We start from the raw sequence: 25687 nt of genomic DNA, 5'->3' as shown, positions 1-25687 counted from the left end.
AAGTTTGAGGATTCTGTCTAGTAGCATGATCTTCAGTATTTTGGCATGCACTTCATTCATACTCTATCTTGTAACCTCTTGCCATCAGTTGGTCTGGCAGTTGGTCTGTCAGCAACTGCTGTTGAAATACTGTGCACATAAGGCAAGTATGTAATTGTATGATAAGTTTTCTCCATTTATCTCCATTATAGGAAGGTGGTCCTTCATTGTTAATTGATGGCAAAAGTAGGAGCTAGTTACATGGCTAGTATGGTGCATATTTTCACTTTGCACATATGGGAGTTTCGTGTACACATGCAAAACAATGCTGGGAGGCTATCCTAAGACACTAGCTGATGTATATATGTTGTATATAAAACTAATAACTAAAGGTGTTGTGCATCAGTGAAGAAACTGGTGCTTAAAAATGAACTCAAAACATGTGAATCAGAATTTTAGAAATGAACGCTTTTGTCTCTGCCTGAGACATCATTAGAATGATGAAATCTCAGGCAGACAAGTGCTTAGTTCTAATAAATTGATTCATGTTTTCTTTGTTCATTTATTTATAAGCACCGGCTTCCTTCGTTGATGCACTACATCTTTGGTTATCAGCTCTAATATGGCAACTACATTCTGTTTTTTTAAAATCTTGTCTGGAAATCCTTGTAAACGATAACTCTTGGATAGCCCAAGTCATTTCTATCAGTTTTGTTCAGTGGTTTATTTGCGAAATGCTCTGTTGGCTGAGTTTGGATTGCATTGCAGTGATCTTCCTTTTTGGCAGATGCATTTGAAATGGCTTAAAACAGTATGTGGCTTATGATGGTTGTGCATTGTATTTGTGGCTTATGATGGTTGTGCCTTGTACTGAGTTCAGTATTGCATTTTTTGTTTTCTTTGTGCAGGTTTTAACTCCTGTTTTGGAAGGACCAAAACGTGTTCCTGTCTCTCAGCATTACAAAACTTCAAGCCAAGCAGCAGAAGCTGGGACAAGTGTAAACCGTACGCTGTGTCCTTCAAATGGCCCTCAGCGAATTTTGCAGTCGCAGTCTTCTCAGAAACCCTTGCCTTTAGGCCAAAAACAACTTCAACCTGCACAATTGCAAGCCAAAGCCCAGCAGTCTCGCTCAGTGACTCAGAACCAACCTCAACCCGTCTCAAAGCCTGCAGTACCAAAGCCAGTCATTGAACCACAATCTCAGAACACTGTATGTAGTTTTTATGCCAAGGTGACTACATTATTCTTGGTCTGTTGTAGTTGGGGCTGATGCCTTTGTTGCTGTTGGTCATGATCTCTTATCTGTTAACTGGTTTTAGCACATTTCCTTTTCAGATTTCTTTTCTCCACACAAATCCGCTTGAGCAGGCTAGTTTCTCTGTTGGTGTGGGTGCAACAGATGAACTTGAGTGGTGTATCTCTTGGTGGAACACTAGATGTTCTTCATGTTTCACTGTTGCAGTAATCACATTTGGATTATCTGCCTGTGGGTAGCCCTCAGCCAGCCTGAAAACCAGAGTATTGGGATTTCTGCGTCAGATGCTGTAGTTTCTTCCATGACGGCAGGTCGTCAGGGGTGTACAAATCTGCAGCTGATGCCATATCAGTCTTTCTTGCAGTGTAGTGCCCGAAGCAGAAGCAGTTAGCAAGTGCTGGTCGCCAGACTCAAGGACTGAAACTCAAATGAAAATTTCAGAAGTCTTCTAACGTTGGGGATCCTTGTTTTCTTGCTCTAACCGATGTCTGAAAATAATTGTCTTGGCTGTGGAAAGCAAATACCTCCAGAGATTTTCATTCTTACTGTGTCACCTGTTTAGGTCCAGACCACGACGTCCCTCACTGTCAGTTTTGTGCCTTTTTCAACGACCGAGCTATTCGTCGGGCTATTTTTGTATCTAAATAGTTTTGCTCTCTATCTCTGTACTCCAAAATGGCTTAGTTAAGCCATCCGACTACCGATCTTCCAAAAAAATGTAAGGATAAAGACAGACCGCATAGGTCCAAAACTGTCGATGCTACCATTAACCTAGTCGCCAATACTCAGTGAGGTGCTTTCGCGGCCCGATACCAGCTTTTACAGATTCGCAGGCCTCTGAGACCCATTTAGAGTCTGGTAATGTCGCAAGGTGCTTCGACTATGAAACCTGCAGATGTCTCTACCTTGTACGGGTCTGGAGCCACTGTGCAGGCACCGGCTTCTGAGGGTGTATTCAGGCCTACTGATTTTCATATTAAATCTACTTCGTTTCAATCCAAAAATACCGAATTCCTCAGGCCTAAAGTTTGCACTATGCCTAGGAAACAGATGACCAAAGTGCATTCTCAGGCCCACATGCCTCAAAAATGAATGACTGAAGACCTTATTACCTTAATTAAAGGAAGCTAGCCTTTCCCCTCTAAGAGACCTAGAACGGATTTTCCTTCTGATCAGGAATCTGATATCTCTGTTCCTCCTGACTACCAGGACATACCCTTATCTACCTATGAGGATTCTGATGCAGAGGATTCCATTCCTTCTGCTTCCCCTCCAGATTTTTCCTTTGGTGAAACCTTGCATTCCCTTGGGGAGCATTTCTGCTGGGAAGGCCAGGACTATTCTCAGTCCAAAGAGACTCGGGGAATTTTTAAGCCTGCCTCAGCAAAGGCCTCTAGCTATCCCTCCTGTTCTGGAGATTGTAGATGTTTTCTTGGAATCCAGCCTTACCCCCGGATACTTTGCCTCCAGCTCCCAGGAAACCTGACGGGTACTATAGAGTGCCTGACTCTCTCAAATTCCTTTTCAAGAATCCTACTGTGGATCCAGAGACCATTTCCCAAGGACCAAAAGGCGTTAAGGCTGCTACTGCCAAAAATCCTACCCTTTCTGACAGGGATTCTAGACCTTTAGACAGATGGGGTAAGAAGGTATACATCTCTGCTATGCTGGCCATTTGGGCTTTAAATTGACAGTTTCATATGTTAAATTAAACGCAGAAAATTATGTTGATTCCTGACTGTGCAGAACACGATTTACAAGACTTAGTGCATTCTGCTGACCAAGTTGGCAAACCTATTTTGCAATGTGGTTTTGATGCTTTTTAGAAGCATCTTGCAGGGCTGCTGTCACTGGGTCTGTACTTAGAAGGCATGCTTGGCTTAAGGAACAAAACTTGCCAAATCCTGTAAAAGCAAAATTACTGGATGCACCCTTAAACCAAGAGCGCCTATTTGGCAATAAAGCAGAAGTCCTCCAAAGGATGGAGGAAAAAGCTAAATCGATGCAAACTGTTAGATTTCTTACAAGTACAGCCAGCTAGATTCAGTAGGCATTGGCCTGCAAAGAACTGGTCCTTTCCAGTCCCTTCCATGCCTTTTCATTCCAAATTCAGGGTCAGCAGACCACCAAGACTTCAGTCTATGGTTATGCACAGATCTAAGCAGTGGGGTGCTTCCACATGTCCAAAACGGGGAGTAGTAAGCCACCCCCTATGGTAAAATTGCACAGTGACTTATCCTTAACTCCTCCAAGCCTTGCTCAACTACTTGCACCTTTAGGAGGAAAACTTGCCCTGCATGCAAAAAACTGAGAATACATTGTTAAAGACATTTGCGTTTTAAACATTGTTTCCCTAGGCTACAGATTCCACTTCCACTCACTCCCAACCCTAAGTGGATAGCCAGACCTCCTCCCAAACCAGTGGATGGCGGCCCAAAAGCAGGTACTTTCTCTCCTTATCCTCCAGGCTATTCAACCTGTCCCAAAAGAACAAAGAGGACAAGGCTTTTATTCAAGACTGTTCCTGGTTCCCAGAAAAGAGAACTGGTGTCTTATCCTAGATCTGTCTATTCTCAACATCTTTCTGGTGGTTCCAAAATTCAAAATGCTAACTCTCCAACAGCTGCTTCCTATGCTAGCCAAGGATGCCTGGCTGGCAGCCCTAGACTTAAAAAGAAGCTTACCTGAACATCCCCATAAGGGAATCCTGCAGGAAATATCTACACTTCTTGACAGGCTCTATGCCCGATCAGTTCTCTGCACTTCCCTTTGGCTTATCTACTGCGCCCAGGGTATTCACAAGTGTGCCTAGCTCCAGCCATTGCATTTTGCAGGCAGAGAAGCATTCCGATTTACCCATACTTGGACGATTGCCCGATTTCAGGTGGAAAGTCAGGACTTGCTATTACAACACCTGGCATTTGTAAAGAGACTTCTAACTTCACTGGGTTACACAATCAATGAAAATAAATCACACTTAGTACCCTGCCAACAGATTGTATTCCTGGGAGCAAGCTTGAACACAACTTCCCAAATGGAATTCCTTACTTTGGAGAAACCAGTTTATTTGACAACCTACTTCAAACTACTGGCCAGAAAAACCCAGCTCTCTGCAAGGAAAATCCTACAAGCCCTGGGGTTCATGGCCTCTTGCATTCTATTAATTCCATATGCGAGACTGCATATGAAGAAACTTCTGTGGCATCTAAAAAGTCTATGGTGTCAAAATTCTCAGGACCTGGAAACTATAATTCCTATCATTCCTTATCTAAGGGCAGAGTTTATTTGGTGGGCAGAGGCCTGCAACCACAACAAGGGACTCTTTCACTCTACCCCCTGCCATCCAAACCCTAACAGACGCATTGGACTATGCATGGGGGCTCACATGGCATGGCAGTGCATTCAGGGCAAATGGAACCCAAAGCAGATGCACCTGCATATCAATCAAATGAGATGTTAGCTGTATAGAATGCTCTAACAGCCTTCAAAGAACCTATTCTTCCAGGACAACTACTGGTAAAGACCGATAACACCACAGTTGTGGTATATAAACAAGCAGGGGGGAGCCCATTCCTATCCACTGTGCAGAGTAGCCATGGCTCTGTGGTACACAGCCTTGAGCAACCAAGTGCACCTACAAGCTCAATTCCTGCCAGGCAAATTGAATTCACTGGCAGGCGACTTGAGCAGAAATCTCATGGACCCACACGAATGGAAACTGGAACCCAAAATATTCAAGCTTTTGAGGAACAGATGGGGGACACCAGAGGTGGATTAGTTTGCTTCCCCTCAGAATTATCAATTGAACAAATACTGCACCAGAACTCCCCAGTCAAGCTTGAAAGTGGATGCCCTGTCCTTTACCTGGGAAAGCCTCTGTCTATGCCTTTCCCCCTCTGCCTCTCCTCTCGAAGGTTCTAATAAAGATCAAACAGGACAAGCCAAGGACAATCCTGATTGCACCAGACTGGCCATGCCAGCACTGTTGCACTCTTTTGCGCCGTCTGACAGCACAACCATGGCACCTACCTCGGACACCTTCCTTGCTGTCCCAGCAAGCTGGACAGGTTCTGCACCCTCCGCTTCAGACCCTGAACCTTGCAGCCTGGCTTAATCCCATGAGCTCACCTGTAGCAGCCCTCAGTAAGCAGGTGCTGGATGTCATTCTTGAGACAAGGCCGCCTAGTACTAGAAAATCCTATTCAGAAAAGTGAAAAATATACTGTTCCTGGAGCCATTCTCAGGGGATGGGCCCAACGGTGCCAAGCTTACCTCGTATACTAGATTACCTAACAGAAATGCTCAAGGGCCTATTCTCTTTCATAAAGATTTATGCCTCTCATCTTGGCTCATAATACTGAGCCACCCCTCTTCTTTCATCCTCTGGTAAAGCAGTTCCTTAGAGGGGCCAAAAAATTAAGACCTGACCCCCCCCCCCCCCAGGAGAGCTCCCACTCCAGCCTGGGACCTTAACTTTTTGTACTGGAAAAACTTACCCCCCCCCCCCCCCTTTGAACCGGCTGCTACAGCAGAGTTGAAATTTCTCTTTGAAAACAGCTTTACTTCTAGCCATCACTTCAGCAAGAAGAGTGTCTGAACTGCAGGCCCTTATGGCAGTGGAACCCTTCATTTTCTACGATGCGGACAGGGTTTCCCCTCGGGACTTACCCATCTTTTATGCCCATGGTGGTGTCTAGTGTGGCTTTAAACCAGTCCATTCACTTGCCTACTTTTTTTCTCTAATTTTCAGAATAAAGGGGAAAGGATACTGCATTCTCTGGATGTGCACAGACAGATTAGATCCTATTTGGTTGGACAGGGCTAAGCCTCTCAGAAAATCTGAACAGCTGCTAGTCAGCTTTGCTGCAGGGGCAGAGGGGAAGGCCATTTCAAAGCAAACCATTTCCAAATGGATAGCACACTGCATCCATTTCTGCTAACCAGCACCATGGAAAACCTACGCCACAGGGGCTAAGAAAACATTCCATTAGAGCTACATCTACCTGTACTGCATTTCTCAGAGGAGTCCCTACCAGTGACATCCTCGAAGCAGCAACCTGGAGCTCTGTACACACTTTCACCAAGCATTACCACTTGCCTGTCTTTTTTCTAAATCCAGAGCTGGATTTGCCACAGCAGTCTTACAGGGCCTGATTGCTAGCCCTAATGCTTCTTAATCTACCTCCACCCTTCCTTAGCTTTGGGAATCAACCCAAATGTGATGACTGCAACAGTGAAACACTAAACATAGTACAGTTGTGTACACTTACCATAAATGTAGATGTTGGAGTGTATTCACTGTTGCAGTCCTGGTTACCCTCCCTCCAGCCCCCTGATTGTCTTTGCTTTCACCTATCCTCTTTGGTTTGGCATGTCTTGTACTATGTGTATTTGCTTTTTGCTGGGGGTGTTCCACACCATATAATTGCTTCCTATTGTGGGGGCACCTGACATCTAGGGCAAGAAACTGATGTAATGGCGTCAGCTGCGTGTTTTATACACCTGACGTTATGGAAGAATTTACATTTACTACATCCGACGCAGAAATCCCAAGACTAGTATTCAGGCCGGCTGAGGGCTACCTGCAGGCAGATGACCCAAATGTGATGTGTGCAACAATGAGTACACTCTAACATCTACATTTATGTAAGCGTACACAACTGTACTTTTTTGGAACAAAGTTTACTGACTTTAGTTTAAATTGAAATCTAAAAGGTTTGTTTTAAAAGATTCTCGTCTGCATTTTTGAATGGACTCACTTTTTTGCCACATCAGCCTTGCCTGTAGGATCTTGAATTTTTTAAAGTTTCCAGCTTTTTTGAAGGTGCTTAATCTCTCCTTGCTGTGGGAAAATGATGTAGAATAAGATAATTTGCAACAAATGGAGATGGTCAGACGTTCACTGGCACCTAAATTGTACTTTAATGACCAAGAAGTGCTAAGAGGGCATCCGCTACATGGTCTCTTTATACTTTGCAGTTTTATAGGCCATTCAGGGAAAGGAACCACAGCCTTTTGGAAAGTGACCAGATGGAAGCTGCCTGGAAGATGCTTTGAAGGGAGGGAAAGACGTGACCAGTGATTTAGAGAAACTCTTCTCTTCAGAGCATGTTGGGAATGTTTGAAGAGGGTCCTTCTAAACGGGAAGGATGGGGGGGGGCTGGAAGAAAATAGTTTTAGTTGCTTACCGACCTGGAAAGAAGATGATTGTGAATCTATGTAATAGGCTACTAGAATGTGTGGTGAAGGAATCCACAGAGGCAGTAAAAAGGATTTTGCAGGTGATGAAAAGGGTATAGTGGAGGGCAAGTGTTAAATGAGGCTAGAATGTGTTTTGTACAGTAGATCAGGTAATCTTACTGTTTCTGTAGTCAAGGAAATTTCAAGCATTCTCCTATACATCACTGACTGAGGGGAATATTGGGTATTGTGTTATACTGTCAAATCTATAAAAATGACAGGGAGTGGGTAGTCCTATTACAGAGCTTTGGTTCAAACCCTTTTGTTAGTTTGTTTCTTCAGTGTATTTGGGTACCAGGTCAATTTTTTGATAAAGATTTATTGTGTGCCTCTGTATATGATGGTGGTAGGGGCCTTCACAAGGGAAGGTCTTCAGAGATGACTAGGCCTATTAAACTAGACATTGGCTTCCCTCATATTTTGGTGGGCATTTTTGTAGATGGACACACCAGCATCCTACTTCCAAAATATATACCATGTTTACCCCCCCCCCCCCCAAAAAAAAAAAAATGGGCCTGATCTTCTAGAATCCCTCTTTTTTTTTTTTTTTTTTTAAATCCGAGCTGATGGCTCTGAGCAGCTAGGCAGGCCTTTGGTTTTAGGCAGTTTCCCATCTATTGTGATTTGATGGATACTATTTGCAAATCCACCCCATTCATCCTGTTTATTATTAATCTGCTCCCTCACGGTTAATTAGTCTACTTTTTATTTGCTCCCCATCAGGTCGAGTATGGAGTGTGACTGGTCATCTTCAGACAGGCATTTTAGGTGGTCCATGATTTTTTTCCAAATTCCTTGTATAGTGTAATTCAGAGGTATGTATATGCTTTGGGTGGTCTGCAAAAGACCCCCAGGCTTTCACAAGGAAACACCACCCTTCAGTCATTAAATCACACCCCCCCCCCCGTACCAGTAACCTTTTGTGCCCCTTTGAGTTTTGTCTGGTGCTTGGACTGAATTCAGTGAAGGATTCTTTCAGAATTCTCAATATTAACGCCCTCCTAGCATTGTGCCTTTTGCTCAGGTTTGGCCTTGATAGTCTTTAATCAGTTTTCCTATTTCCAGATAAATGTTAGATTTTTGGCGCTTGTTGATCCTGGCACTTCAACTAGGTAAGTTACCTTTTGGTAGGTTATACATGACTTCTGTAATTTTACTTTAGGGTTTGACCTTTCTGTTGCCTTTGCTGTACATGCAAGGATATCTCAACCAGGGCCTTAACCGCCCCTTGTTTTGAGGTTTAAGAAAGAATGCAAAGATGCACATGGGAATAGGGGAAGAAAAAGAAAACTATGTTCAAGATATTGATCACGACTGCAGTAGTCTTAGCTGTATGGATTATATCCTGTTGATCACTGCCGCAGTAGCCTTGGCTTATATCCTGATAAGGTTATAACAGTCAGCCAGCCAGCTTCCAAAGATTCAGGGCACTTTCCATGCACCCAAACTATCAGGCAGCCCAGATTGGGTGCAAAGCCCTTCAGAGCTTTACTGCCACCTTAATGCTCCTCTGAGAATTTTATTGGCTTTTGCTGTGCAGATAATTTCCTTTTGGGAGGGGGGACTTCTACTTCAGTTGTTGCTGTATTATCAGTTTCTTCTTTAGGAAAGTTATTTTAAGGTTATGAGAGTTTTAATTGGTTTAATGTACTTTTAAACAGAGCGCTCATTTTTCCTCTTGGTTTAAAAAGTGGTAAGGTAGCTGTAAACTCTTTTTTTTTCCTGTGGATGAATTGTTTAGTTTACTTAGTACTTTTTACTGTGTTTCTTTAGTAGACTGGCAGCATTTACTGGCATTACCTGCTTGCCTTTCCTGGGCTAAAGGCACTATTTTTGGCTTGGCCATGGAACAGACCTTAGGTCACACTGTTCCTTCAGCCACAAAAGAACAAATTAAACTAAAAGGCCAGCAGCTTGCTTCAGCTGCAGATGAGTCTGCTGTGAACATTTGTTGTACCTCAGACCACTCGTATTTTACTTTGGATCCTTCTGGTGTAGCAGCTACAGACACTATGGACTGGGGGTTAGCCATGTCCTCTGTGGTTGCTGGGGTCCCCTTGGGCAAGGGATAGAGACTTTTGTCTGTTGTAGATGGATTAGAGAGCATTTGTGTTAGAAAGCTGTACCCATCCCCAAGGAAGCTGCAGCTGCCATTGTCAAGGTTGGCCACATTTTTCTTTTAAAAAGAAACTGAAAACAGTGTAATCTGCTCATAGAGTTCATTGGTTAGGAGTAGTTACTGGGGCTGGTTTGGGGTTTAATTCGGGCTACTGATACTACTTGTAAAGTAGTTTTTGGTAAAGATACCTCTTCTGAAGAAACTTCAAAATCTGAACAAGATGCAGGGATGGAGCAGTATTTGATTTCTGATTCAGACTCAAAGGGGAGCTCAGGTTTCTTATTTGGTCAACTGGTGCCCTAGGCAAAAGGACTCCACAGCACCCGCCAAGACCACTTGGTCCCCCTATCCTGGCATAGCTAGACCACCCAATTGCTGGAAAAGTGCCCCTGCTACATTGGCGCCCTAGGCGGCCGCCTAGTTGGCCTATGCCTAAGGCCGGCTATGCTCCCTGTGTAGATCTGAGTATTGTAGGAATATGCCATTGTTTTCATTTGGCGAACACTAATGTTTCGGTCCTTCAGAAAATACTAGTCGCAGAAGGATTTTATTTTATTTATTTTACATTTGTTGACCGGGCTAGTCTAGCTGGATACATATCCTTTTTCAGTAGAGGCCCGAGGAGAAAAGCTCCAATAATGAGAAAAATAACACACTACAACTAGAGAGAGGAACAACATTATAAAGATAACAAAAACGGTAAGACATCAGTATATACATGCTAGAGAGAGAAAAAAAAAATGCTAAAACTAGGAAGGTGACAGGACAAGCTGTGTTGGTAACATGACATGGGTACAAGTGGAGGAAGTAAAAAGCTAGAGGATAGCTTGTGAGTGAGAAGGGTAAAAGGAACTAAGAAACCTATAAGAATTAGTCTGGGTTAAGACATGGGCACAACCAGTGGGACTTTAAATATTCTCTGAGATTATTTTTGAATAGGTTAAGTGATGGCATGAGTCTAAGGTAGTTAGGAAGGAGTTCCATTGCTTTCCAATAGAGTTAGCATAAAGAGCATCACCCAAGTTATTAGATTTGATGGTTGATACTTGATTACTGTTGGAAGACCGAAGGGAACTTAAGTTGGTGTATGGAGTCAGGATTTTGCTCAGTGAGGGGGTTTTGTCTGGTTGATTTATAATTTTAAATGCTTCAGTGAGTTGATTGAATTTAAGAAGATTGGGCAGCTCTAACCAGCCTAGTTTCATGAGGTTGAGGCAATGGTGAGTACGATAGGGTGATCCTGTAATTAATCTGGCAATATGGTGGTAGGTGGAAGAAAATTTATTGAGCTCAAATTTATTAAGGAAGGAAAATATGGGGGAGGCATACAGAAGGGTGGAAAGGAGATGAGTGCGGGCAATGGTTAATTTAGCATGAGGAGTAAGAAAGTTCCTGATTCTATACATTGACCCCAGTTTCTTATTAACTGACTTAATGGTTTGGGCAATGTGCATATCAAATTTGAGCTTGTGGTCAATAGTGACACCTAAAAGCTTGGTGTGGGAGACGGGCTCTATGATGGTGCCATTAAGGGATTCGACAAAAAGGACCTAGGATTTACAGGTTGTGGTTCTGGGGGTAGGAGAGTGGTAGATGAGGGGAAAAATAGAAGTAACTTGGTTTTAGCTGGGTTAAGTATGAGTTTCAGGTCAGAGAACCATTTTTCAACTTTGGCAAAACAAAGTTGGGTGGCTGATTGGAGTTTCTGGAGAGAGAGATCAGAACAGATCAGGGTGGAGTCGTGCGCGTATTGTATGCAGGTAGTTCTAGGGATGATTGTGTGTAGATCATTTATAAAAACAGAGAAAAGAAGGGGCCAAGTATGGAGCCCTGTGGGATGCCAATGTTGTTAGGGAGTAGTTGAGATAGACTATTTTGCCATTGGACTGCTTGGTGCCGTCCAGAAAGGTAATCCTTGAACCAGTTTAGTGTCAAGTAGTCCAGATGAAAGGTTTGCAGGGTGTGGAGTAATAGCTGGTGGTTAACCATATCGAAAGCTTTTGATAGATCAAGAAAGAGTGCAGAGGATATAAGTTTTTTGTTACGGTTGTTGTTTATTGAGTCGACAAAGAGAGGAGGGCAGTAGTAGTACTGTGATGGGGGCGAAAGCCATGCTGGGTAAATGATAGCAGATTATTGATGGTGAGGTGGTGGAGGAGTTGTTTTGAATACACCGTTCTAAAATTTTTGCTATTGGAGAAAGTATCGCAATGGGCCTATAGTTAGATGTTTCAGTTGAGGAGCCTCCTTTATGAAGTGGAATGATGTATGAGATTTTCCAAATGGGGGGAACGGTGGCCTCGGTTATGGATCTGTTAATCAAAATTGATATGGGATAGGAAATGACATCAGAGGCTAATTGGAGGTATTCAGCTGGGAGATGATCGGCCGCAAGGGTGGACGGTTTCAGTTTTTTTAGTAGGGTACGAATATAGAAGGTAGATACTGTTTGTAGGTTAAAGGAGAGAGGAGGTGAGTCAGGAGTAAGAGTTAATGATGAGGTAGAAGTGGGTAGATGATTGGCAAGGGACTGGATGGACTCCGTAAAAAAATAGTTAAAGGAATTGGCTATCTCTTCAGGTTTTTTACTAGTAAGTTTCTCAGGTATAGGGGTAGAGGATTTACCAGGATGGAGGAGGTTATTGAATCCGCCCAGAACTTTTGGGTTAGTCTGATGTTTATCCTGGAGGTAACAGAAATACTGTTTTTTATCTCTAGCGATGTCTGATTTCGTGGAGTTTCTGAGAGATTGAAATTTAATACGATCTAGGGGAGTTTTGGTGGCTCTCCATTTATTCCAAGCCTGGTCACGGAGTTTAATTTTGCTTTGGTTTCACATGTTAGCCAGGGAGCTATGCGGTTCTTGGTTCTAATTAGTCGATTTGGAGCATGGGAGTCAAGGATGTTTAGGAAAGTGTCATTGAAGTATGACACACTCGCTAGGGGAAGAGTAGTTAGGGAAGACCAGTTGCAGAATTTTAGTTCAGCTAGAAATAGATCTAGGTTAAACTTTTTCCTGTTTCTGATAAGTTTATATATGGGTGGATTGGAAGTACAAAGCTTGTGCTTTATAATGTAAGTAACAAGGTGGTCGCTTAGGTCATTGGGGAGGGTACCTGTAGAATAATTGTTAGCAGCTTTATTGGTGAGAATCCAGTCAATGATACTCTCCTTTTGCTGTGTGTTACCAATTCTGGTAGGAGCTGTGATATTTTGGGAGAAGCAATATAGATTGATTGGATGGGGATTTGTCTTGGCAGAGCAGTGGGACCAGTCAATGTTGAAGTCCCCTAGAATAATGGTTTCCTGAGGGTAGTTTGAGGCTAGCCAACTTAAAGTATGCTCAAGGTTTTCAAGGTTTTTCCCTGGTGGGATATAGATTACAACTAGATTAATACATTTATGGGAGTTTAGGCAGATCTTCAATGCAATTAGTTCAATGTTAGAGACCTGGGGGGGTACAATGTGTTCCTAATGATGTTAAGTCTATTATTAAACATAACAGCTATTCCCCCACCCTTTTTGGTTATTCGATCATTCCTTAGGATATTATAGCCAGGTGGGAGAATTTCTTCATCTTGGTTTCAGCCAAGTTTCTGAGAGACACATGATGTCTGGGGAGTGTGTGGCTATCATAGCATGTAGGCTATGTACTTTATTGTTAATGCTTCTTAGGTTAAGGTGAAAGATGAGGAGGGAGGTATTAGGAGTGTGGGGTACTGTAGAGGTGGCAGGGTCATGAGTGGTGGGGCCTGGATTTGGATGAATGTCGCCATGTTGAGTAATGCATTGTTTTAGGTGATCTAAGAATTTTTGAAGTTTATAGAGTATTTTAAGGTTAGATTTATTATTGGGTGATCTAGGGTAGTGGAGGGTTGGATGAATATGATTAAGGCCTAGAGATTTTGCAGTAAGGGAAGAAGGAACTATATGGTTAGGTGTTGGGTGTATGTAAAAGGTAGTATGGGCATTGGGTAATGGAATTCCTAATAGTGTTTGGTGTTCATAGCGTGATAAAAGGTAAAGGATAAAAAGGAGTAGAGTTAGTGAAGAGATAAAGGAATACTTGGTTTTTCCCATGGTGGTGAGTAAATGGTAGTTAGTAGGGTAGGAGGATTTGGAGGGCATATTAAGTTTAGGGGGATGGCTGAGTGTGTGAGAGGAGGAGTTATTAATCAATGGACTGCCGTGAATGGAGGGGAGGGAGGAGGGATGGGCTAGATGTATCTATAAATTTAGAGGTAGGGGGGGGGGTGGTGGGGGGGGGGGGGGGGGGGGGGAGGAGAGCCCCCGAGCAGAGCGAGGAATACACCTGCCTGGAGGTTGCAGGGTCTTAGATTCAGTAGGAAGAAGGTGTAGGTTTCAAAGGTAGAATAGGACCTTTCCAGATTTTCCAGATCCTTCATCCATTCCTCCATTTCTGTCTGCTTCTGAAGATGCGTGCATCCTGCAATTTTCCTGATTGTCTGGCAGCTGTTGCTAAAAAGGTAGGCTGTATAAAGTTCTTCAGTCTTAAAATTTTGTGCACTATTCCCAAACCTGACTCTGCAACTATAGCTGTGGTTGATTCCACTGCTAATAAGCACGTAGTCCATTCCCAATCCTACACTTTTGGGTAAGGATGGGAAAACTGATGGGTATGAATTGTATACTTTAGATGTTCTTCGTGTTTCACTGTTGCAGTCATAACTGTGGGGTGCTCCTGCCGGCAGGCAGCCCGAGGTCGGCCAGAATCCCAAAGTCTGGGTCCGGCGTCGGCTGTATAGGCTAGTACCCTGACGTCAGTACGCTTTGGTACATAGCCCTCAGCCGACGCCATCTTCTCCAGTCTTTTTTGCCATGCGGTGGAAAGCAGTTCGCAAGTCGTTGGTTGGCGATTTTCGAACAGCGTATTTGGTTGTTGTCGGTCCGAAGTTCTTACTTCTCTTCTCAAAGCTAAGTACCCCGTTGGGGAATCTTTTTCTTGTTCCTCCGATGTCAGAAAAAGTTAATTGTATAGCGTGTGGGAAACAAATATACCTCATAAAGATTTCCACTCTTACTGTCTACCTTGCTTAGGCCCTGACCACAACGTTTCTTGTCGGTTCTGTGCCAGGTTCAACTCTCGTACTATCAAGCGCAGGTACGATTGGGCTTTAAATTATTTTGGCAGACGCTTCAATTATAGAATGTCATCGGACACTACCGGAGTCCAAAAGAAGCACAAAGACAGGCCGCCGAGGTCCAAACAGGACTCGTTGCAGCTGGAGCCAGCGTCTGGTTCGGCAGTCGTCAGTGAGGCGCTTTTGCAGCCCCTGTCGTCCGCCACTTGAACCGATGGCCGATACGGACTCCCATGGGGAGCCATCAAGGCCCACTATTTTAACTGCTGCAGGACCTTCGGACGTCGCTCCTTCAGATGGGTCCGGAACCGCTGTGCAGGTACCGGCTTCTGAGGGGGTTTTCAGGCCTACTCACATTACTATTGCAAAGGCAGACAAAGACTCCTGTTAAGTCTAAAGTTCCAGCTCAAGCTGCTTCTGAGTCCACTCCCAAGACACAAAAACAATTATTGAGAATGGCTGAAGATTTGCTTACAATGATTAGGGGTTCTCACCCCCCTCCTGAGAAAAGGCCTCGACAGGATGTTACTCTGGATTCCTCTGACCAGGCTTCTGTATCTTCTGTTTCTTCCTCAGATCAGGACTATTCCTTTCCCCCTTATGAGGATTCTGATGCTGAGGACTCTTTACCCTCGGCCTCTCCGCCTGAGGATTTTTCTTTTGGGGAAACCCTGCATGAGATGAGGGAACATTTTCACTGGGAAGGACAGGAATATTCTGCTTCCAAGAAGAGGCTTAGAGAATTTCTTCTTCCTCAGCATAGGCCTTTAGCTATCCCTCCTGTTTTGGACATTGTAGATGCTTTTTCTGAGGCTAATTTGAATCCTGATTCCATGCCTCCTGCTCCTTCTAAGCCTGATAGATTTTATAGGGTTCCTGACTCATTTATTTTTATTTTAAACCCTTCTGGATCCTGAAACTATTTCTCAGGGCTCTAAGGCTGCTAAGGTTGCTACTTCTAAAAATCCTATTCCCTCTGAGAAGGATTCTCGTGCTTTAGACAGGTGGGGAAAAAAGGTATATACTTCTGCTACCCTGTCTGTAAGGGCTTTAAATTGCCAGTTTCATATGTTTAAATATCAGCAATTTCTTTTGTCTGTTTTAAAGCAAAAGCTTGCTTCCCTTCCTGCTTGTGCAGAGGATAAGGAACTTCAGGATGTTTTGCATGCTACTGAACAGGTTAACAAGCATAGCTTACATTGTGGTTTTGATGCTTTGGATGTTTCTTGCAGGGCTGCTGCCTCTGGTACTGTTATTAGGAGACATGCCTGGCTTCGTGAACAAAGTTTGCCTGAACAGGTTAAGGCTAAGTTATTAGATGCCCCTGTTCAACAAGGTGTTCTTTTTGGATCTAAGGCTGAGGAAGTTATTAAAAAGATGGAGGAAAAGGCAAAGTCTATGCAGACTGTAAAAGATTTCTTGCAAGTTCAGCCTCCTAGATTTTCCAGGAATTGGCCCTCTAAAAATTGTTCCTTTCCCCCGTCTGACAGGCCTCAAAGGGGAAGATATAGGCGCTCCAGAGGTCGTGGTCAAGGCCAGGCCTCCTCTTACAGATCTAGACAATGGACTGCTTCTTCACCTAGAAGGGGAGAAGACAGAGCCCAATCTCAAAGAAAGCAAACTCCATGACTCTCTCGGTTGGGCTTCAGGACCCCTTCACCTGGACGCCCCTCTCGGAGGAAAACTGTCTCTTTTTTACAGAAATTGGACTCATATTACCCAGGACAGATGGGTATTGGACGTGATTTTAAAAGGTTACAAATTCCACTTTCACACTTTGCCAAGGACTCACGGTTGGCCAGATCTGCCAAAACTTCAATGGTCAGAGGCCTTAACTCAAGTGGATGCTCTTCTGGCCATGAGAGCCATAGAGCCTGTTCCACTCTCGGAAATGGGAAAAGGGTTTTATTCAAGACTGTTTCTGGTTCCCAGAAAACAAAACTCTTGGAGACCTATTCTGGACCTTTCTGTGTGGAACACCTTTTTGGAAATTCCAAAGTTCAAGATGCTTACTCTGCAACAGCTAATTCCAATGCTCTCTCAGGATGCCTGGATGGTGACATTGGACTTAAAGGAAGCCTATTTACATATTCCCATCAGACAAGAACGCAGGAAATTCCTCAGGTTCAAGGCAGGTTCGAGGCACTTTCAATTCTCTGTTCTGCCCTTTGGTTTATCTACTGCGCCCAGAGTCTTCAAGTGCCTGGCACCAGTAGTGGCTTACTGCAGACTTCAGGGGATCCAGATTTACCCCTATTTGGACGACTGCCTTATTCAGGCAGACAGCAAAGATCTTCTGCTTCAACATCTGGACTTTGTTCAACGTCTTCTCCTACTGGGATTCTCGGTGAACATAGTCACATTTGATCCCTTCTCAACAAATGGTATTCTTGGGAGCCCTCTTAAATACAACCTTACAAAGGGCCTTCCTCACTCCAGAAAAACAAATTCAGCTGGCTTCTACTTTCAACACCTTGGCAACTCTATCTCAGCTCACTGCAAGGAAATTCCTGCAGGCTCTGGGCTACATGGCTTCCTGCATTCTGTTGATTCCAAACGCAAGGCTTCACATGAGAAAGCTTCAATGGTATCTGAAAAGTGTATGGTCACAGCATTACCACGATCTGGATATTCTGATTCCTCTGATCCCCTGCCTTCAGAAGGAGTTCCTCTGGTGGTCCAGGGCATGCACTTCAAACTAAGGAAAACCTTTTCGTCTTCCTCAACCTACTCCAATCCTAACCACGGACGCCTCTGATTATGCTTGGGGAGCACACTTTCTAGACGATTGCCAGCAGGGAACCTGGACAAAGGACCATCTTCACTGGCACATCAATCTGAAGGAAATGTTGGCAGTTCAAAACGCCCTTCTAGCCTTCAAGAATCTTCTACAACCAGGCCCTCTGCTAATTCGCACAGACAACACCACGGTCATGTGGTACATCAACAAGTAGGGGGGGTTCTCATTCATACCCCCTTTGCAGACTAGCTATGGGTTTATGGGACACTGCTCTAAATTTGAATCTACATCTCCAGGCTCAATTCATTCCAGGGAAACAGAATCTCTTAGCAGACAGCCTGAGCAGAAACATTTCAGATCCTCACGAATGGATGCTAGACACCAACTTGTTCAACAGGATTACTGCAGTTTGGGGATGTCCCCAGATCTGTTTGCATCCCATCTCAATCATCAGCTGCCTCGCTTTTGCACCAGGTCCTTCCACAAAGCAGCTTGGAGAGTGGATGCCCTCTCCTTCAGCTGGAGAAGCCTTTCAGCATATGCCTTCCCTCCTCTTCCTCTTCTACCTCGGGTATTACTGAAAATAAAACAGGACAAGCCCAAGTTCCTCATCTTGATTGCTCCAAATTGGCCTCGACAGTTTTGGTATCCAACTTTAAAGCTCCTGTTCTCGGGGCCTCCTTGGATTCTCCCACTGAACCCTTCGCTTCTGTCCCAGCATCAGGGTCAGTTACTACATTCCAATCTCAAGACCCTTTGCCTGGCAGCTTGGCTCTTCAAAGGAATTTGATTCCCTCTAGTCTTCCCAAACAAGTTTTGGATGTTCTTTTGGAAGCTAGACGGCCTAGCACTAGGAAATCCTATGCCTCTAAATGGAAGAGGTTTTCTATTTGGATGCAGGACCGAGGTTCTGATCCTCAGGTACCTGATCTCTCTTCTATTTTGCTTTACCTTCGAACTTTTATCTAAAGGACTTTCCTTTTCTTCCATTAAGATTCATGCTTCTGCTATCTCTGCATTTCAGTTCTGATCCTCCTGTTTTTCTCATCCTTTGGTGAAGCAGTTCTTGAGAGGGGCTAAAATTTGCGGCCTCCAAGGACCCCTCCTGTCCCTGCCTGGGATCTTAATTATGTTTTAGAAAAACTTACTTTGCCTCCTTTTGAGCCTGCTGCATCTTCAGATATTAAGTTTCTATCCTGGAAGACTGTTCTTTTGTTAGCATTGACCTCTGCCAGAAGGGTCTCAGAGTTGCAAGCTCTCATGGCTGTGGAACCATACCTTATTTTCCATCAGGACAGAGTATCCTTGAGGACCAATCCTACTTTCATGCCCAAAGTGATTTGAAAGTGGCTTTAAATCAGACAATTCACCTTCCTACTTTCTTTCCAAATCCTCAAAACAAAGGGGAAAGGATTTTGCATTCATTAGATGTGCACAGACAGTTACGATTTTACCTGGACAAGACTAAAGATTTCAGAAAGTCTAACCAATTGTTTGTTTCCTTTGCCTCCAGTTCTCTTGGAAAACCTATTTCTAAACAAACTATTTCCAAATGGATTGCTTATGGAATCAGATTTTGTTACACTCATCATGGGAAACAGTTTCCAGGTACCATTAGAAGTCACTCTACTAGAGCAGCTGCCACTTCTACAGCTTTCCTCAGAGGAGTCCCTACCAAGGATATCTTGGAAGCTGCCACTTGGAGTTCTGTGCATACTTTTTCCAAGCACTACAATCTCCCCTTGTTTTCTAAGTCCAGGGCAGGCTTTGCCTCTGCTGTCTTGCAGGGTATTCTTGCCTCCCCTTCTATCTAAAGCCTCCTCCCCTTTTACACTGCTTTGGGATTCCACCCTACAGTTATGACTGCAACAGTGAAACACGAAGAACATAGTACAGTTGTGTACACCTACCATAAATGTAGATGTTCGAGTGTCTTCACTGTTGCAGTCGGGGTTTCCCTCCCTCCTATCCCCTCTTCCTTTTTTGTGGTGTATTTGTTTCCTTGTTGGATTCATTTTTGGTTTGTTGGGAACTTCTGACATCTAGGGCAAGAAAGGCTGGAGAAGATGGCGTCGGCTGAGGGCTATGTACCAAAGCGTACTGACGTCAGGGTACTAGCCTATACAGCCGACGCCGGACCCAGACTTTGGGATTCTGGCCGACCTCGGGCTGCCTGCCGGCAGGAGCGCCCCACAGTTATGACTGCAACAGTGAAGACACTCTAACATCTACACTTATGGTAGGTGTACACAACTGTACTGTATGATTTTCAAAATAAATTTTGAATGGTCAGGCATGTATGCCAAAGTTTGCTCAGACTTGCTGTGAAAGTACGAGGAAATCTGAAGTTTCTTGAGGAATATTTTGCTGTAATTTTATTTATTTACATTTGTTTACCGGGAGTGTCCGACTGGATGTAGGTCCATTTTCAGTGGAGGCCTGGGGAGAAAAGCTCCACAGTTAAAATAAACAGCAGTTACATTGGATTTACATAGCGATTAATAATTTTGATTAAGGTAGCAATTAATTATAAACATAGTTACAGATGAAGAACATAGTAAATCAGTAGACAACTAGAATCTTTATCTGCGAAGTACATAACCAACATTTAACAATTGTTACAATAAGAAGTTCCTGCTATATAATAAGTACTAGGCTTATGAGCATCAGAGCTTGCTATAATCAAGGTAGCTAGTGGGGTGGAAAGAAAGGTGGTGGTTGGATAGGGTGGGTGATTAGAGTGAGATTTGCAAGGGCATAGCCAGCATGTTTTTTAGGTGCGCTTTTAGTAAGTTTTGAAGTGGGTGCATGATGGTATGGAGGTAATTGTGGGTGGGGAGGGAGTTCCATAGCTTGGTTATGGCGCGAGAGAATAGTGCTTCACCAGCAGAGTTATTGGCTTTAGTGATCTGCAAGTGGATTTTGTTGCTGGATCTTAGTGGTCTGGTGGTGCGATAGGGTTGGAGTAGATTCTGGAGGGATGGGGCATTTAGAGGATGCCTTACTAGTTTGTGGTGAGAGAGTTGATACCATTGAAGGAGGTGAGGGAGTTCAAGCCAGCCCAGTTCAGCAAGTGAGAGACAGTGGTGACTACGGTAAGATGCCCCTGTGGTGAATTTGGCTATTTTGTTGTAGCGGGTCTCTAGCTTGTTTAGTTTGCATTACCTTAGGTTGGTATATATTGGAGAGGCATAGAGTAGGGTGGAGATAAGGTGGGAATTTGCTACTGAAATCTTTGCTGATTTGGTGAGAAGTTGCTTATTTCTGTGTAGCGCTCCTAGTTTTTTGTGGACTTTTTTTGTGGTCATGGATATGTGAATGTCAAATTTTAGTTTATTTCCACTCCTAGCAATTTGGTGTGTCTTGTTGGGTGTATAGTGGTGTTGTCTTTTGCTGTGATAAAGTGAGAGTTGTTTTAAGTATGTTTGGTGGGTTGGAAGATGAGTAGTTTAGTTTTGTTTGGGTTGAGTATTAATTGGGCATCTGATAACCAAGTTTCAACAGAGAAAAAGGCTTCCTGTGTGACTTTTTGCAGTTTGGGTAAGGACTGAGCTGAGCAGATGGTTGAGTAATCTGCGTATTGTATGGGTGTGCCATGTTTGGTGGCAGAGGCTAGATTAGTGGTGAAAACAGAGTAGGGGTCCAAGGATGGATCCTTGGGGGAACCCCTATAGAGACAGGTAGTTGGAGAGAGAATGTCATTCTGTCATGCAACGGATTGTTGGTCAGACGGGTAACTCTGAAACCAGTTGGTGACTGAGAGAAGGATAGGTTATTGAGGACAGTTGGTTTGTGTGGGACCATGTCAAATGCTTTAGATAGGTCTAGGAAAGTAGCAGAGGAGAGAGCCATTGGTTTTATGCTGAAGGATAGCGTTAGTAAAGGAGAGTAAGGCAATGGTGGTGCTATAGTTTGGTCGGAAACCATGCTGAGTATGGAAAAGGAGGTTGTTCGTAAGGAGGTAGTCTGAGACCTGAGAGTGAATGCATCTCTAGTATTTTGGAGAGTGGAGAGTGAATAGCTATGGGGTGGTAATTGGTTAGATGTTCGTGTTACACTGCTGCAGTCATCACACTTGGGTTATCCTGCCATCATGCGGTCCCAGTCGGCCAGAGTTCCAAAGTCTTGGTCCGGCGTTGATTGCTGTCGCTTCTTCCCTGACGTCAGTGCACCAGGGGTATACAAGAGGCATCTGACGCCATTTTCTCCAGTCTTTCTTGCCGTGCAGTGCCCGAAGCAGAAGCAGTTGGCAAGTGCCGGTCGGCCGACTCATGAGATTTTCAAATCTAATTTCAGACCGAAGTCTTCAATAAAGCTGAATACCCCGTTTGGGAACCTTTTTTCTTGCCTCAGTCCGATGTCAGAAAAAGTTAATTGCATTTCTTGTGGGAAGCAAATACCTCGTAAGGACTTTCATTCTTATTTTATTCCTTCCCTAGGCCCAGACCACAACATCACAGGTTGTCTGTTTTGTGCTAGGTTTAATAAACTAACTATTAAACGTCTGTTTTATTTCGCCCGGCATTACTTTGGTAGGAAATTTAATTATACTTAGAACAAAGCGTTAGTAATGTTGGCTTCAAAGAATGATGTAGGAATAATACAACAAGTGGCGCAACACCATCTGTTAAGAATCCACCACCAAAAAACTGCTGCAATGCTGGTAACTCCACAAACTGCTTTAATTCCACAAGCAAAATTTGCTTGTGGAATTAAAGCAGTTTGTGGAGTTACCAGCATTGCAGCAGTTTTTTGGTGGTGGATTCTTAACAGATGGTGTTGCGCCACTTGTTGTATTATTCCTACATCATTCTTTGAAGCCAACATTACTAACGCTTTGTTCTAAGTGCAGTATGGTGTTTTTTTCGTACTTCCAGGAAATTTAATTATACCATGCTGTCGGAGCAACAGACGACCGGCATGCATAAAAAACGCAAGGATAAGGACAGGCAGCCTAGACCCAAACCAGACTCTGAGGCCTCTGCTGGGCCAGTCGCCGGTTCTCCGGTTTTCAGTGAGGGGCCTACACAGCCCCTGACTACCGCTGATTTAGAACCCCAGACTGCTTCTGATTCCCAAGCGGAGAGTACTAGGCCGCCACAGCCTTCTTTAGGCCCTTCCGACTCCAGAACAGAAAGATTCTGGTGCAGTAGAAACGTCTTCAGTTGCAGAAGGTGTCTTCAGAACGACTACACTCACCATCAAATCTTATGCCAAGCTAAAAACTCCTTTAAAAACAGACTGTACATCGGTCTCCAGTACAAGGCCCCATGCCTAAGAAACAAATGCTTAAAATGGCTGAAGATTTAATTACCTTAATCAGGGGTTCCCATCCCCCTCCTGATAACAGGCCAAAACAAGAGGAGGATTATGCTTCCTCTGACCAGGTTTCAATTTCCTCAGATTCTTCTGAGGAACAGGAATACTCTTTTCCTCCTTATGAAAATTCTGATGCTGAAGAGTCTATTCCCTCAGCATCTCCCCCAGAAGACTACTCCTTTGGGGAAACTTTACATACCATGAGGGAACATTTCCACTGGGAAGGCCAAGATTACTCTGATTCTAAGAAAAGGCTCCGAGAGTTCCTTCTACTACCCCAGCACAGACCACATGCTATCCCTCCTGTGCTAGACATTGTAGATGATGTTTACTTAGCATCTAGCCTTAACCCAGACTCTCTACCTCCTGCTCCAGCCAAACCAGACAGATACTACAGAGTCCCTGACTCGCACAAATTCCTGTATAAAAGCCCTGTTGCTGACCCAGAAACCATTTCCCAGGGTCCCAAAGGGGTAAGGCCTCTATTGCTAAAAATCCTGTACCCTCTGAAAGGGATTCCAGAGCACTAGATAGATGGGGAAAGAAAGAATATACCTCCGCTACTCTAGCTATGAGGGCTTTAAATTGCCAGTTTCACCTGCTGAAATATCAGCAATTCCTGATGTCTCAATTAAAACAAAAATTGAACACATTCAGAGCAGCCTGATTTCAAGGAAATGCAGGATTTGTTGCATGCAGCTGAACAGGTGAGCAAACATACTTTACAATGTGGATTTGATTCATTGGAAGCTTCCTGTAGAGCAGCAGTGACCTGGGTCTGTTATATGTAGACATGCTTGGTTAAAAGAACAAACCCTGCCTGACATGTTAAAGCAAAGTTATTGGATGCACCTTTACAGCAGGATGTTTTATTTGGTGTAAAATCAGAAGAGATTTTAAAGAAAATGGAGGATAAGGCAAAATCTATGCAGACGGTCAAGGATTTTTTACAGGTCCAACCCCCTCATTTTAGCAGAAATTGGCCAACAAAGAACTGGTCCTTTCCAGCTTCCGACAGACGCCCAAGGGGCAGAGGTCAGTCACAAGGCCCTTACAAACCTCGCCAATGGGGTGCCACTACCCAGAAAGGAGGAGAAGACAGGCCCCAAGCTAACAGAAGACAAACACAATGACTTCACCCTCAGACTGCCAAGCAAATCTCTTGGCAGCTCCCTTGGGAGGAAAATTAACACTTTTTGCAGACAACTGGCACATCATCACAAAAGACAAATGGGTCCTAAACATGGTCACACAAGGATACAGATTCCACTTTCACATCTTGCCAAGGATAAAAGGAATGCCAAACCTGCCACCAAATCAATGGGCAGAGGCACAAAAACGAATTACAGCTGTCATGGACATGAGCCATTCAACAGGTACCTACACAGGAGCAAGGACAAGGATTTTACTCCAGACTCTTTCTAGTTCCCAGAAAGGACAAAGCCTGGAGACCCATTCTGGACCTTTCAATTCTAAACACTTATCCGTAAGTACCCAAATTCAAAATGCTAACACTACAGCAGCTTCTTCCCATGCTGGGCAAGAAGGCTTGGCTAGTAACGTTTGACCTCAAGGAGGCATATCTGCATGTCCTTATCAGACAAAATTGCAGAAGATACCTCCGTTTTATTGCAGGTTCAACCCCTTATCAATTCTCTGCATTGCCCTCTGGCTCATCTACTGCGCCCAGGGTCTTCACAAAATGCCTGGCACCAGTAATTGCATACTGCAGACAGAGGAATTCAAATATACCCATACGTGGACGACTGCCTTATTCAAGCAGAAAGCAAGGACATTCTTTTAAAGCATCTGGCATTTGTCAAACACCTTTTAAGCTGCCTAGGGTACACAGTAAACAAAAAGAAATCAAAACTAGTGCCCTCACAGAAAATAATATTCCTAGGTGCCAGCTTAAATACAACGGCCCAGATGGCTTATTTCACGCCAGGCAAGCAACAAAGCTGACTCAATACTTCAAAATGATGGCAACAAAGACCCAGCTCCCTGCAAGAAAAATTCTGCAGGCCTTGGGATTCATGGCATCTTGCATACTACTAATACCATTTGCAAAACTGCATATGAGGAAATTACAATGGTACCTGAAAAGCGTATGGACTCTGCACAGCCACAGCTTGGAAACCATGATACCACTCATTCCCTGCCTTCAACAGGAGTTTCTATGGTGGGCACAGGCATGTCACCTCAACAAGGGTCAGCCTTTTATCTTACCCACAGCCAGGCAAACTATATAACAGATGCATCGGACTATGCCTGGGGAGCACACATGGCAGGACAGTGCATTCAGGGCAAGTGGGCTACAGATCAAAGGCATCTGCATATCAATCAAAAAGAAATGCTAGCTGTACAGAATGACTTAACAGCTTTCAAGGGCCTCTTACATCCAGGACAACTCCTAATAAAGACTGACAATACCACAGTAATGTGGTACATAAGCAAGGGGGCACACACTCCTACCCCCTATGCCCTTGTGGAACACAGCACTGACTTACCAAGTTCAACTTCAAGCACAATTCCTGCCAGGAAAGAAAAACACATTGGCAGACTACCTAAGCAGAAACATTATGGATCCCCACGAGTGGAAACAAGATCCACAAGTATTTGCATGATAACTCAAAAATGGGGATGCCCAGACATAGATCTGTTTGCCAACCCCCAAAGCTACCAACTTCGAATATTTTGCACAAGGACATTCCACCCACTAGCTTGGAAAGTGGACGCACTCTCATTCAGTTGGAAAACATTAACAGTGTATGCCTTTCTTCCACTGCCTCTTCTAGCAATGGTGCTGCTGAAAGTCAGATTAGAGAGGCCACAAATGATACTCATTGCTCCAGACTGGCCACGCCAGCATTGGTATCCAATACTAAGGAACATGGCCCACCATGGATTTTACCCCAAATTCTTCACCTGC

The 25687-nt window shown here is 44.0% G+C and overlaps 1 protein-coding gene across 1 annotated transcript in view; it reads left to right on the top strand.

Moving 5' to 3' along the window:
• The window catches only part of LOC122816248 (aurora kinase A-B-like), a 284795-nt gene that overhangs the window by 199193 nt on the left and 59915 nt on the right, over positions 1-25687 (top strand). Inside the window, exon 3 of the mRNA XM_044088988.1 lies at positions 888-1190. Within this exon, the coding sequence (XP_043944923.1) occupies positions 888-1190 (303 nt within the window). The remainder of the gene's footprint in view (positions 1-887; positions 1191-25687) is intronic.

This window comes from Protopterus annectens, chromosome 12.part0 (genome assembly GCF_019279795.1).
Source record: "Protopterus annectens isolate FY-2018-M chromosome 12.part0, PAN1.0, whole genome shotgun sequence".
Classification (NCBI taxonomy): domain Eukaryota; kingdom Metazoa; phylum Chordata; order Ceratodontiformes; family Protopteridae; genus Protopterus; species Protopterus annectens.
This window is presented reverse-complemented; position numbering and strand designations above follow the sequence as displayed.